We start from the raw sequence: 14,567 nt of genomic DNA, 5'->3' as shown, positions 1-14,567 counted from the left end.
AAAATAACAACAAAATGTATGAAATACTTGGGGATTCTGTCAAAGTTCCCTCAACACTTTTATAGGTACATTACAAAACACTACTTTACTAGGGAGATTCCATGCTCCTGACTGCTCTGTGCCAATATAATAAAGATGATAGTGCTTCTGAAATTAATTTATAGAATTAGTACTATACTAAACACAGGAACACTTTACAGAGCTGGAAAAAACAATAACAAAATTCATTTCTTAGAACAAAAGATCCAGAATATGAAGGTAAATAATGAAAAAAGTAGGAATGAAGGGGAAATAGCATTTCTAAAGCTCAAATTGTATTCTAAGGCAATAATCATCAAAACTATTTGGTACTGGTTAAAAAATAGAAAAGATGATAAATCAGTGAAACAGACTAGACAAGGAATTATCAGAAATAATTTCATTCAATAAATCTGTATTCAATAAAACTCCAAATATAAAACACCTACGAAAGCACTTCCTCTTTGACACACATTACTGACAAAACCAGAAAATATTCTGGCAAAAATTAGACTTAAACTAACACCTTACATATATACCACAATAAATTCCAAATATATACATGCTCTGAATACTAAAAAACACACCACAAAAAGATTAGACATTAACCAGATCATCTATTTGTCACATGTACAGCAAGAGAGTGAATTCATAACCAGGCAAAGGAGAGAGGTAATGATAAAAGATAAATAATCTTGATCAGATGAAATTGAAAAGTTTTGGCATGAGCAAAATTAATACAACGAAGATAAGGGAATTAGTAATACTGGAGAAAAAAATGTATATATCTAATGAGGATCTGATCTCTAAGATGTATAGACAACTAATCGAAACATAAGAACAAAAGCCATTCTCCCATAGGTCAGTGGTCAAAGGATATAAACAAACAGTTTTCTTTTTTTGGTGAGACATTCGAGGTTAAGTGACTTGCCCAGGGTCACACAGCTAGTGAGTATCATGTGTCTCAGGCTGGACTTGAACTCAGGTCCTCCTGACTCCAGGGCCAGTGCTCTATCCACTGTACCACCTAGCTGCCCCTAACAAAATTTTCAAAAGAAGACATTCAAACCATCAACAACTATATGAAACAAAGCTCCAAAAAATGTCAAAGATGACAAAAGAAGGGAAGAGTCATTGTTGGAGGATGAATTGATCCAACCGTTCTAGAAAGCAATTTGGAATTATGTGAAGGAAGTGGCTATAGTGTCCATACCTTTTGACCAAGAGATTCTACTGTGGGGCATATACCCCAAGGAACTCAGTTGACAAAAAAAAGGGTCCTCATATTCACCAAAATATTTATGCTATCACTTTTTGCAGTAACAAATAGCTGGAAACAAAGTAGATGGAGGAATGGATCTAAACATGAATGTTGTAGGACATAAATGTTGGAGAATATTACCATACTGTAAGAAACAATGAATATGGTTAATGCAGAAAAGCATGGAAGTAGAACCAGGAGGAAAAAAAAACCCATACATAATAATCACAGCAATATAAGTGAAAAAAGCAGCAACAACAAAACAATCGAAACTAAATGCTGCAAAATTTTGATGGCCTGGGTTGGTGCCAAACAAGAGAGAAGGGAAGGTACCTCCCCCTGCTTTGCAGAGGTGGGAGAATGCGGGTATGGAATATTGCATTTAACATCAGACTTTTTTTTTTTCCACATTTTAGTTTTGCTAAGCTCTTTTAGTTCCATTTTTTAAAAATCCTCTTTTTATAAGGCCAGACTGGAGAGAAAGGGAAGAGGGATACATTGAGAAACAGGTAATCAAAAAACAAAATATTCAGTAAAATGTGTTTTTAAAAAGAGGGCACTCCTAGCACTCTGAAAAACTTTATTATTATGGTAACAATGAAGCCCTAAGTATCTGAGCTTTAAGGCAGGAGAGTAACACAAAGGACAATCCATCTCCAAGCAGTTCAGAGTAATCCTTTGGCATTGTTAGGGTAGAAGGTACCCCTTTCTCTGCTCTGTGGTATTTATGAAAATGATAAAATATCACCTACTTTACAAGAAGGAAAATGGGTCTAAATAAAGTGGGAGTGGGTGTTTTGTTCAATGTCACATCTTTAAATCTGTTTTTACTCGTAGTTTGGATCAACTTTCAATCTCATCCCTGGACCAGCAAAAATTACAGTCTGTTTTGTCATCAGTGGGGTCAAAATCTGATATCTTGACTCTGATTCGAGAAGCTAAAGCACAAACAGAGGTAAGTAAAAATCAGGAATGCAACCTTTACCTGACATTGAGGGGTGGGAGGGGCAGTGGGAGAGAATAGTTATTCCACAGAAAAGAATTTTCCAAAATCTGTAAATTTGCCTAAGTCTCAAAATTTCATTTACTTTTTATAATTTTCATTCATCCATTCAACAAAACATTTATTAAGCAACTACACTCATGGTGTGGAGGCAGCAGGCCATATAGTACATAGAGCCAGACTTAGAGTGAGGAAGACATAGGTTCAAGCCCTACCTCTGACATATACTGGCAATGGAATCCTGGGCAAATGATTTGACCTTTTAGAGTTCTAGGCACCTATCTGTGATGATCAGCTGCAGAACAGGTAGAGGGAGTTTCCTCTCCTTAATGTTCCCTATCCCACTGAAATCACAGGTTCCTTAAAAGCAGCATAATGCATTGGAGGTGCTTGATGAAAATATTTTCAAAGAAGACATCTCTGCCTTATTAAATATAATTTAACTTCTTATGACTCATAATCATTAATTAGATATTCCTTATACTGTAATATAGTGAAACCCTCAAAGGCCATTTAGGTTATAGCAGTCTATTTGTCCCTACCCTCAAAGGGTCCCCAATTGCTGTGTCTTCTATTAGTTGCTTTTCTTTGCTGTTGTCATTATATTGGCCTTAGGTAGTCACTCTTCCCTTCTATTGTGGACTTAGAAATCAAACTGCCAAAGTTATTGGAATTATGTCCAAAATAACAATAAAAAAGGTATGACTTAGGCTTAAGATGCTATCTTCTGAGTATAATAAGTGATTTTTAGTGTATGGTCTTTATTGCATTGCTTCTGGCTACACAAAAGTGTTTTTGTTTCTGAAGCTCTGGATATACATGGAATGGATTCTATCATAGAAGCCTTTCCAAAAATCATACTCTTTGATTTCTGCCCCACCTATGGTTTATCTTGGGAACACCAAATTAGTTTGTCTCTAGGTCTTTACAAAAATGGTAAAAGGATCCTCAGTTCTCATGCAAGCACTCATATTAATAATATATCAAATACTGGATAGACTTTATTTCACCTGACAGAAAACACAATGTACAGAAAATTCTTTCCCCACCCAAACTGTTGAACAGACAAAAAAAAATTCTTCCCTTGCTGGTTGATCTCCATTTTGTTCAGGGACATATACAGTCCTCTGTATAGGAAGGCTCCCCTCCCCCAACAAAAAAGGAAAAACACTTGGGGTTATTAGAAAATTGATCCCTTTACTAATGGTAAGCCTCAATTCACCCAGGGACTTCCAGATTTACAGTGCTAAACTATGATTGAGTCATCTCTGAAAGGAGAAAGATCTGAGGGTCAACAGAGTCAGCTACCTTGACCAGACCTGCCCAGTTCATATACTTCATGGTTCCTCTACATCATGGCCTTATCCCTTGCTGTTCCTCCACACTGATTCTTGATTGGTCCTGGGGCTCCCCTGCTTGGTCCAGAAAGCTTTCTTCTCTCCAGAGACTTTGTCCCAGAATACTCCTTCATTGCTTCCCCCCACCTCTGGCTGTTGCCATTTCTGTGACCATGTAGATTCCTCTTCCCCTGGATCCAGATCCACATGGTTTTTTGGAGGGGGCATCATTGACTAGCAGCCCTTATTCAGAATTTTTGTAGCCTTTCTCCATTCTTATTCTTTCAGTTCTCGTTCTCTCTGATTCTATCTTTCTTTTAAAGAACATGTCCAGGGGTTTGGTTCAGGTGTATGAACAGCCATAACTCAATCATCTTCAAATGTGGTGTTCATGTAGATGTTTCCATCTTGCATAGGCATTTTCAATGACACAACAGAGGCTTTGTCTTGTAATCCAATCAAACTTGTTGACCATGGCCAACTTCCTCACCTCCTGGTTCTTAGTGGTGAATCTGAGTTGTTGAGAACTCAGAGGACATCCAGTCCTACCTGTATCAGGCCCAGAATCCGAATATCCTCAACAAGCAGTCTAGCCTGGCTCAGATGTAGAATTTGAGGGCAGGAGAGTAACATGTAATTGTCCTGGAAAGGTAGTTCAAAGCCACAGTATTTTGGGTTTTAAATAACAAATAGACGAGTTTGTATTTCAGGCAATTAGGTGACATAATGTAACTCTGTGACTCTGGTAAAGTCACTTAACCTTTGCCTGCCTCAGTTTCCTCAAACACAAAATAGGAAAATAAGAGCATCTATCTCCCAGGGGTAGAAGGATCAAAGGAGATAATATTTGCAAAGTGACAGTGCCTGGTAGATAATAGTCTCTCAATAAATGCTTATTTTCTTCCTTGAGCCTAGTGACAGTAAGGGGCTGGTAAAGGTTCTGAAGGAAACAAATGACATGGTCAGACCTGCACTTTAGAAATATCACTTTGGCAACTGTGTATAGCAGAGGTATCAAACTTGAAAACATGGGAGCAATAGATTGGTGGAGGACTGATTAGGGAGGGAAGAGTTTGGATGCCCTCAAAAACCAATTGGCTATTGCAATAATCAAGACAAAAGGTGATGAGGACCTGAACTAGGGTGGTGACCAGGTGAACAGAGAGATGGAGGTAGATGTCAAAGATATTGTTGGGGATAGAATCAGCAAGGTAGGGCAACTGATTAGACATGAAGGGGAGAAAATAAGGCAAAGTCAAGGATAACTCCAAGGTTTTAAGCCCGGTGACTGTAAGGATCTGGGAGCCCTTGACAAAAATAGAGAAGTTAAAAGAAGGGATAGTTTAAAGGAAAAGATAACAAGTTCAGTTCTGGCCATTTTGCATATGGTATGCTTATGGAATTTCTAAGTGGAGCTATCCAACAGAGAGCTGAGGGTGCAGTTACTGAGCTCAAGAGAGAGAGGGAGCTAGATATGTCAATGTGGAAGTTATCTGCGTGAGATGACAGTTGAACCCATGGGAGTTAATAAGATCACAATATAAGAGTAAAGAAGAGGAGGTGGTCCAGGACAGAGACCTTGGGTGCATGCCCACAAAAGAAACAGGACAAGAATGATGATCCTGCAGAGGAAAAGTGTGAAGTCATTTAGCTCCCCCAAGGCAACCTATTCCAATTTTTGAGGAGCCTAAAAGTTCTTCTCAATGTTTTTGTGAAACATGCTAACCTATGAAATCCACCCATCGCTCCTAGGCCTCCCTTCTGGAGCCACTAAATAAATCTAATCTGACTTTCACTTACAGACAACAATCCTGTCTGTCCTAGGTGAGATACACAGTAGGGTACAGAAATGCATATTACCCAACAGGGAAATAGGAAAAGAGATGAAGGAAAAGGAAGAGGTAAATTAAGTGAGTCAACGGACAGAAGCAGAAGAGATTCTTAAATAAGTATAAGAGAAGAGGATGGAAACATATATATTTAGCAATTATAATTGTGAATGGGAATGGGATGGACTTACCCATAAAACAGAAGAGGATAGCAAAATGGTTTACAAGTCAGAATCCAACAATGCCATTTAGAAGAAACACATTTGAAACAGAAAGACATACATAGGGCTAAAACAAGGAGCTGGAGTAGAATCTATTATTCTTCAGCTGAAGTAAAATAGGCTGGGATAGCGATCATGATCGCAGACAAAGCAAAAAGCAAAAATATACCTAATTAAAAGAGAAAAGTAGGGAAACTACACTTTACTAAAAGGGACCATAGACCAGAGGGATCAAACTTGTGGCCTACAAACTCCCAAATGCAGCCTAAACCAGATTAAACTGTTATTGGGAAATGTTTAATAAAATAAATAAAAATATAATCCACCCACAAATAATGTTAATTTGTAGTTTCCTATGTCATGGTGTGATACATAGGGATCTGTATCTATTTGAGTTTAAAATCACTGCCATAAACAATGAATTAATATCAATACTAAACATAGGTGCACCAAATGGCACAGCATCTGAATTATTTTTTGGAGGGGGCAAGGTTATTGGAGTTAAGTGACTTGCCCAGGGTCACACAGCTAGTAAGTGAGCATCTGAATTCTTAAAAGATAAGTTAAATGAGTTGGAGGAAGAAAGAGACCTATAATAGTAGGGAACCTAAATATACCCCCTCTTAGGCCCAAGATAAATCTAACCATAAAATAAGGAAGAAGTTAAAGACCTGAATAGAATTTTAGAAAAGTTAGATATGATATGATAGAATTCTGAAGAAAACTGAAAGGAAATAGAAAAGAACATACCTGGTTCTCATCTTTACATGACACTTTCACAAAAACTGACCATACATTAGCCATAAAAACCTTACAAATGTAGAAAATCAGAAATAGTAAATGAATTCTGGCCACAACGCAATAAAATTATATTCAATAAGGTTTCTTTGAAGCAAAGATTAAAAATTAATTGGAAACTAAATAACTTAATCCTAAAGAATAGGTAGATTGAGGAACAAATCATAGAAACAATAATTTTATTAGAGATAATGACCAAAAAATGAGACAAAACCTCCAATTAAATGCCTAGAAATTCTGAAAAAGGAGAGATTTTTTAAAAAGTGAATGTAAATAACAAAAATGAAAACATTGAACTAAGAAGTAAAACTGAGAGTTGTTTTTTAAATCAATAAAATAGATAAGTCATTAGCTAATTTGATTAAAAAATAAAGAAGAGAACCAAATTGTTAGTATCAAAAAAGAAAAAAAGTAAATTCACAATCAATGAAGAAGAAATAAAATCAATTACTAGGAGTTATTTCACCCAACTATATATGTCAATAAAAATGACAATCTAAATGAAATGAATAAATATTTACAAAAATATAAATTGCCCAGATTAGGAGAACAGGAAAGAGAATAATTATGAAACCCTTTCTTAGAAAAACAAACTGGAAAAGCCACAAATGGGTCCCTAAAGGGGAAAAAATACCAAGACCGGACGAATTTAAAAGCAATTTCTACCAAACATTAAAGGACAATTAATACAATAACACATAAACTTAAAAAAAAAAGTAAATAAAGGTGGTACTACATTTCATTCTATGACACAAATACAGTCTTGATAAACCAGAGAGTCAAAACAGAAAAATAAAACTATAGAACAATTTCCCTAATGACTATCAATGCAAAATTTTTAGATGAAATGCTAGCAAGGAGCAGTATACCACAATGATCACACACTATAACCAGGCTGAATTTATTCCAGGAATGCAGGGCTGGTTCAATTTTAGAAAAACAATAAGCATAACTGAAAATATTAACATGAAAACCAACAAAAATAATACGATTATTTCATTAGATGCAGAAAAATTTTTTGACAAACTATAACACTCATTCCTGTTTAAAACACTAGAAAGCATAAGAATAAGAAGTGGTATCTGTGTAGTAGTATCTATGTAAAACCAAGAGTCAGCATTATCTCTAATGGGGACAAGGTAAAAGCCTTTCCAATAAAATCAAGACTGAAACAAGGATGTCCATTATCACCATTACTGTTCAGTATCATACTAGAAATGTTAGCTATTGCAATGACAAGAAAAAATTAATTAAAGGAATAAGCACAGGCAAAGTGGAAATGAAATAGATGACACAATGGTTTCCAGCTTGGTAGCACAGGCCAGGGCTTGGGTATTTGAGCCTCCGTTACTTTATCTACAAATTAAAGCCTGTACTGCTTACCTCACAGAGTTATTACGAGTTTCAGATGAAATTCTGTAAAGTGCTTTGGAAACTGCAAAGCAGTGTGTCAGCTTTTCTTAGTCTTAATAATTACAGTGACCAAATAATACATTTGATGGGATTGGGGGAGAGTAAAAGTGACAAGGTCTATTATAGGCAAAATTTCCTTAGCACACACTAGTATAACAATGTCTGTATCCTTAATGGCTTATCAGACCATAAATTTTGTATGCTGGATAATGTATAGAGATATAGGCTCTTATGAGGACATGGACAGTGTAGAAATCCAAACTTCAGATAAATTAGGTATAATTTTTCTTATTGAAATGGACTTATTTTATAACACAGTTTTTTTAAAAAGCGAGCATTACAAATGAGACCCTTTTACAATGATTCAATTTAGACTCAACCCTACAGAAATCCATTTAGCCCATAAGATAAATTACATTTTTAATTACTTGTATACCTTCTTGTGTATTAACTTTCAGTCCTATAATTCACTCTGCTACTGAAAAGCATCTGTAGACAGCACTGAAGTTACTAAAGACACATTCCCTGTTTTCAAAGGGCTTTCAAGATGCCACAATCTTACACACTGGCTCTGTCATTAGAAATCAGGATTGGAAATAAAAATAGCTCCGAGGTTTACCTCACACCCAGCAAATTAACAAAGATGACAAAGATGGAAATTGGCAATGTTATAGGGGCTATAGATAGGCATACTAATACATTGTTGGTGGAGTTATCAGTTGTTCTGAACATTCTGAAAATCAGTTTGGAATTATGGTAAGAAAGTGACTAAGATGTCCACACCTTTTGATTCAGAGATCCCATTTCTAAGCACATTTCCCAAAGTGGCTGAAGACAGAAAGCCTCCATATCAAAATATTTATAGCAAAAAAAATTTTTTTTGTGATAGCAAAGAACTGGAAACAAAAAAGATGCCCATTGTTTAGGGAATGGTTAAACAAACTGTGGTATATGAATGTGATGAAATATAATTGCACCATAAGAAATGATGGATAAAGAATTCCGAGAGTCATGGGAAGATAAATGAAGACACTTATAGGGTAAAGTAAGAAGAAGCAGAAAAACAATGTGCTCAATGACTATAATAATGTAAATGGAAAGAACAAATAACAATGAAAGGAAGCAGTCTTAGTATTTTAATGAATTTCTCTGGGATCTGAAATTGCTTGGTACCAGTATGCCCTGACTACCAATAATAGTAAATGTTATTTTCTTGTTTTGCTTGGTTATACTTATTTGTCACAAAGGAGGGCTTTTATTTGATGAGGTAAGGATTGGAGCGAGGAGTGAGAACGATGGGGAAAAAAGGCCAAAAAAAGTAAATGCTATTTTTACTACTCTGAAATGGATGCAATCCCCAGTGCACCCAGGGGGATGTTGCATTTACCATACAGAGACAACTCTTCTCTCCCAGCATCTCCCATTCATTGTCATCAAAGCAATGACTGAAAGTCATCAGTAGAGGATGTTTTTATTGATCTACCTGAGAATACACATGAATTGATCAGTTGTAAACCACATCTGAAAATCAGAAGTCTTGAGCCTCATAGCATTGCCAGTATTCCTGGAGGATGTCAGTAAACAGAAGAATCAGCGGCACAGCTAACTTTTCATTTTAGTCATCTTATGGCTTCACCTCCCCCTTGAGAGGTTTGCTTGGGACATAAGTGTGTCACTTTACCTTCTATTATCCCTAGGAGTGTTTTTAGGCTGAATGAGCTGATGGAGTTTCACTGTTACTTTTAATTACTTATTGTGTAATGTCCACCAGTTAATTAATTGTACCTGACAACTGGTAAACTTACAATTTGAAAAAACAAAATGAATATGAACAACATGCAGACTGTGAGCAATGCTGTTTATTTGTGTAGCTATCCAGAATATCTATGGGCAAGGGATTGTATTAGACTCTGGATAAAAAAGTAAGATTAAATGAGAATGTAAAGTACAAAGTGCTACATAGATGTAGGATGATTTTTTGAAAAACCAGACCTACCTAGATTTCATATATATGGAGAATTCCCAGTGAGGAAACTTCCTCTATCAAGCATATTGGCAACCATTCTGCAATTCAAGAGAGTTGCCTCGTGTTATTTTTGCTATGATTCCTCCTCCTTCTACTACTATATACTACATACTACCTCCTACCTCCCTTAACCTCTAGCTTTTCTAAGCCCTTCCAATGTCATTCTGCATATAGGAATAAAACCTTAGGTCTTGTAAATAGGTAGAAATTTAGGGCACGAGGCCATCAGTCATCTACTACTATGTAAGTCTTAAGCTTCTTGGATTCTTATTTGGAGTACATGTCAATCAGTCTCTGGCTCTATCCTCACCTACTTGGCCATGCCCCTTTCTGTTCCTTCATTCATCCACCTTCACCTGAGGTCATGCTTTAAATGTGTAGTTTTATTAGATCAGTAAATGCACAGTAAAAAAAGAAGTATTAATTTAATGAAAAATAAACCACACATCCAGTCCATGGATCTGACCTCTTAACTTTGAGGCTGGAATCCATCTCCCTCCCTCTCTTTACCTTCTAGCCACAGTAGGGGAGAAAGAATGCCCTGAAAATTTAGTGACTTATTATAAATATCTGGTCTCCCTGTGAATAGGAGGTAGACAAAAGCAGTTAACTCACCACTATGGATTCTCATGATCACAGCCAATGAGCATGAGCACACGGGAAACGTGGATTGCTCCTCCAGGATCCACCTCTGCCATCCCAACACTGAAGACGTGTACCAATCAGCTTTCGCTGGGGCTAATCTGACAGAAGGGGCTAAACTATCACAAACCTAAGCATGATTATACAGACAGTTGTGCCTCAGTTCTCAACTGCCATTGTCTCTCCTTGATACTTGAAAAATCCGACACCAGATGGTGTTTATATGTCTTCAATCACTCCTGCTCCACAAGTACTGAATCCAAACCAAGTCCAAGTTGAGGCTGCATCATCATTTGCCTTGCTCCTTTTTTGTCTTGTTCCATCTAGGAGGGGGTGTAGCCACATCCCTTCTATCTGGGCTTAGAAATCTCAGTAAACATAGAGAGCAAATCAAAGTCATTTTCCAAGTCAGCGAGATGTTTTGGTTGTAGGTTCTCATTGTTGCTTGTTGTTGTTAAGTCACATCTGACTCTCTGTGACCCAGTGGACCACACTATCCACCATTTTCTTGGCAAAGGTACTGGAGAAGTTTACCATTTCCTTCTCCAGTAGATTAAGGCAAATAGGTTAAATGACTTGCCCAGGGGTACCCAGCTAATAAATGTCTCAGGTCACATTTGAACTCAGTTCTTCCAGACTCCAGGTCCAGCACTCTATCTATCCACTGAACCACCTAGCTGCCTCCAGTAAGGTTGTACTGAATGAGAAACATAATGATTGCTTCATTACCTGACTTAAGTTCATCAGTAATATAACCTGATGAGAGTCATGACTGATTGTGAAACATGCTTTCTGCCTTTCAGAAGAGCCCTGGTGGATCAGAAGTGCATTTTGTATTTTGTTTTCAGAAATAGCCAAATGTTTGAATTCCTTTTGCCCATCTCTGCTGCTGTGCCAAGGTTAAAGGCTGGGGTAGGAAGAGAAGTGTCATTTGGAAGTGACAGTAGTATTTGTTTTTCCCAAAAAGAATATAAATGCAAAATAAGACTCCTGTTAAGTTTTATTACCTTGGAAGTATTGGGATTACAACTGCATGTGCTTACATACTTCCTGCTTCTCTTGGATAGAACTAATACTTCAGGTTATTTAAAGATAAGTGGATTAAGTCACATTCTCTGTGGAAACCTTATTTCTAATGAGATGGTCTTGGTATATTAGCTTTGACAGCTCCTGGCACAATGTTAGGTTGGAGGTTAGCCACAGCCATGATTGGAGATGGCTGTTTGGCTCCTGGGGATCAGCAGGAGGTCTAGTTAACATCCTTCCACTGCTGTGAGGTTCTTATGTTTTGAGTGTTAAGCCTGAATGGCGCACTGTGCTCTGGGCAGTGGTTCACTACTTATTCTTAGTACCCATGGAATTTTCAAGGTATGTGTGTTCCATCAACATGGTAGAGCGTGACACATACTATAACCATCAACTCCATAGGATCACATTTTCTCTGTCCCTGCCTCTTTCTCCCCAGATCAATGGAGCATGGGAACCTTTAAAAAAATTATCATTAACTAATTTAATACCCCATGGGCCACCTATATTTTGGTACCTTTCTAAAAGTGAATAAGGAAAGAAGAAAGAAAACTAGGGGCTTAAAAGGAAGATTCAGGGAATAGCTAGGTAGTGCAGTGGACAGAGCACTGGCCCTAGATTCAGGAGGACCTGAATTCAAATCTGACCTCAGACACATAACACTTAACTAGCTGTGTGACTCTGGGCAAGTCACTTAACCCTATTGCCTAGACAAAAAAAAAAGGAAGATTCAGAAATAAACAATTCCAGGCCTCAGTTTTCCCTTCTGCAAAGTGGGAATGACAATGACATATCTGTCTTCTTCAAGGGTTGTTCAGAGGATCAAGTGAGATAAGGGATGTGAAAAGTGCTTTTTAAGCTGCCAAGACACAGACAAATAGAAGCTTTAAGGTTTATAAAGTGTTTTACACACACACCCTTGTGAAACCACTAAATTAAATAGTAGCCAATTGCATAGCTGATACTTATATTGAAATCTGCCCAGAACTACAGAGCTAGCATAAAAATCATAGAAGAGGGTTTTGAATCCTTGACTTCTGACTCTGAGCCCGAAAGCTCTTTCTGAAACCCTGGGTCAGTGGTAGTGTGTGAAAAGCCCATGAGTAAAGAAGTGTGTTCTGCAGAGTGACTTATTTACATAATATTGTTTTGTCTTGGTATGAGGGGAAAAAAACATAACATTTATTTCTGTTTCTCTTTCATTAGAATAAAGAAGATATTTTCTTTGTGGTCTTGAATAAAGAAAGTGGCTCAGGTCTGGGATTCAGCGTGGCAGGTGGAGCAGATTTGGAGCAGAAATCAATTACTGTAAGTGGTGGCCTCAGGTTTCCCCCAGGAAAACTGCCTGCCAGTCATCTAAAATTTGGATCCACTGCTCATTTGTTGGGACTCATTTAATGTATGCTATCAGTTTTTTTCTGTGCAAACCCTTTGACCCAGTAATACCACAAATAGGTCTGTATCCCAAAGAATCAAAGAAAAAGGTAAAGGATCTTTATGTACAAAAATATTTATAGCCGTTCTTTTTATGGTGGCAAAAAACTGGAAATTGAGGGGATGCTCATCAACGGGGGAATGGCTGAACAATTGTAGCATATGATTGTGGTGGATTACAATTGTGCTATAAGAAATGGTGAGGGGGGGGAGATGGTTTCAGAAAAACATGTGAAGAACTATATGAACCCATGCCAAATAAAGTGAGCAGAGCCAGGAGATCATTGTATGCAGTAACAGCAATATTATAATGATGATCAACTGTAAAAGACTTAGTTACTCTGAACAAGACAGTGATCTAAGATGACTCCAAAGGGCACATGATGAAAAGTGCTCTCCACCTCCAACAAGTGCTCTCCACCTCCAGAGAGAACCGATGAGCTCTTGAGTGCAAACTGAAATATAGTTTTCTCAGTTTCTTTATTTTTCTTGGTTTTTTGTGATATGGCTAATATGGAAATGTTTTGCATGATTTCATATGTATAATTGATATCATATTGCTTGCGTTTTTGGTAGGGGAGGGAGAGAATTTGGAATTCAAAAAAAATTTTTTTTAATTACATAGTTTTTAAAACTGTACTAGTTTATGCCAGCAGCTTATAAAATGAGAAATTGGAGCCTGCACTATTGAGGAGATAAGTGATATGCTTTTTATTGATCAACAAACTTTAACGGCCTAGTAAGTGCCAGGTACTGTGCAAGGTGCCAAGGGTACAAATAATGAAGCAATCCCTACTTGTAATGAGCTTGCATGCTAGCAAGTGGGACAATGGCACGTACAAGTATGTGCAGGGTAAATAGGAAAAGAGCAAGCACAACTCAATGCGGAGAAGCTAAATGCAAGGTAGTTTTGGGAGGAAGAGAGGACACTAGTATTTGAAGGGATCATGAAAAGCTTAATGCCAAAAGATATGTCCAAGCTGCATCTTAAAGAAAGAGAAGTATTCTGTGAGGTAAGTGTATTCAGGCATGGGGGACCACCAGTGTAAGATACAGAGATGGGAGATGGAGTGTGAGGAACAGAGAAGCACTGGAGTTTGTTGAGTATCAGGCAATTGGGGTTAAGTGACTTGCCCAGCACAGCTAGTAAGTGTCAAGTGTTTGGTCTGAGGCGGGATTTGAACTCAGGTCCTTCTGACTTCAGGGCTGGTGCTCTATCCACTGTACCACCTAGCTGCCCCTAATAAGTTTTTTTTTTTTGCACTTTTGAGATCATCTTTTTGTTTATGTAGAAAAATCCTTGCAGGAATTTTATTAATCTTTTTTTAGACTATTCTATTTAGACTGTTCACTTTTAGAGAAGTGGGGGGGGGGAGAATACCATTCAGAGGCAAAATAAATGGAAAGAGAGGAAAACTTACCTTTTCTTCTCTCTGAGGTTCTGTAATGTAGTGTGAAAAAACACTGGACTGGTTTACCACCTATGTGGCATTTCCTTTCTTGGGGCCTCACTTCCTCCTGGATAAAATGAAGGAATTGGATTAAATAGGCTCCAAGGT

At 37.4% G+C, this 14,567-nt stretch overlaps 1 protein-coding gene across 6 annotated transcripts in view; it reads left to right on the top strand.

Moving 5' to 3' along the window:
- Window positions 1-14,567, top strand: part of PDZD2 (PDZ domain containing 2) — a 367,396-nt gene that overhangs the window by 340,411 nt on the left and 12,418 nt on the right. For all 6 annotated transcript variants that reach the window (XM_027868865.1, XM_027868863.1, XM_027868864.1 and 3 more), the window contains 2 exons: window positions 2,117-2,234; window positions 12,781-12,882. In XM_027868865.1, the coding sequence (XP_027724666.1) occupies window positions 2,117-2,234; window positions 12,781-12,882 (220 nt within the window). The remainder of the gene's footprint in view (window positions 1-2,116; window positions 2,235-12,780; window positions 12,883-14,567) is intronic.

Source organism: Vombatus ursinus, unplaced genomic scaffold, assembly GCF_900497805.2.
Source record: "Vombatus ursinus unplaced genomic scaffold, bare-nosed wombat genome assembly UNPS02014791.1, whole genome shotgun sequence".
NCBI lineage: Eukaryota > Metazoa > Chordata > Mammalia > Diprotodontia > Vombatidae > Vombatus > Vombatus ursinus.
Note: the sequence above shows the minus strand (reverse complement) of the source record. Positions and strands in the feature narration are given on the sequence as shown.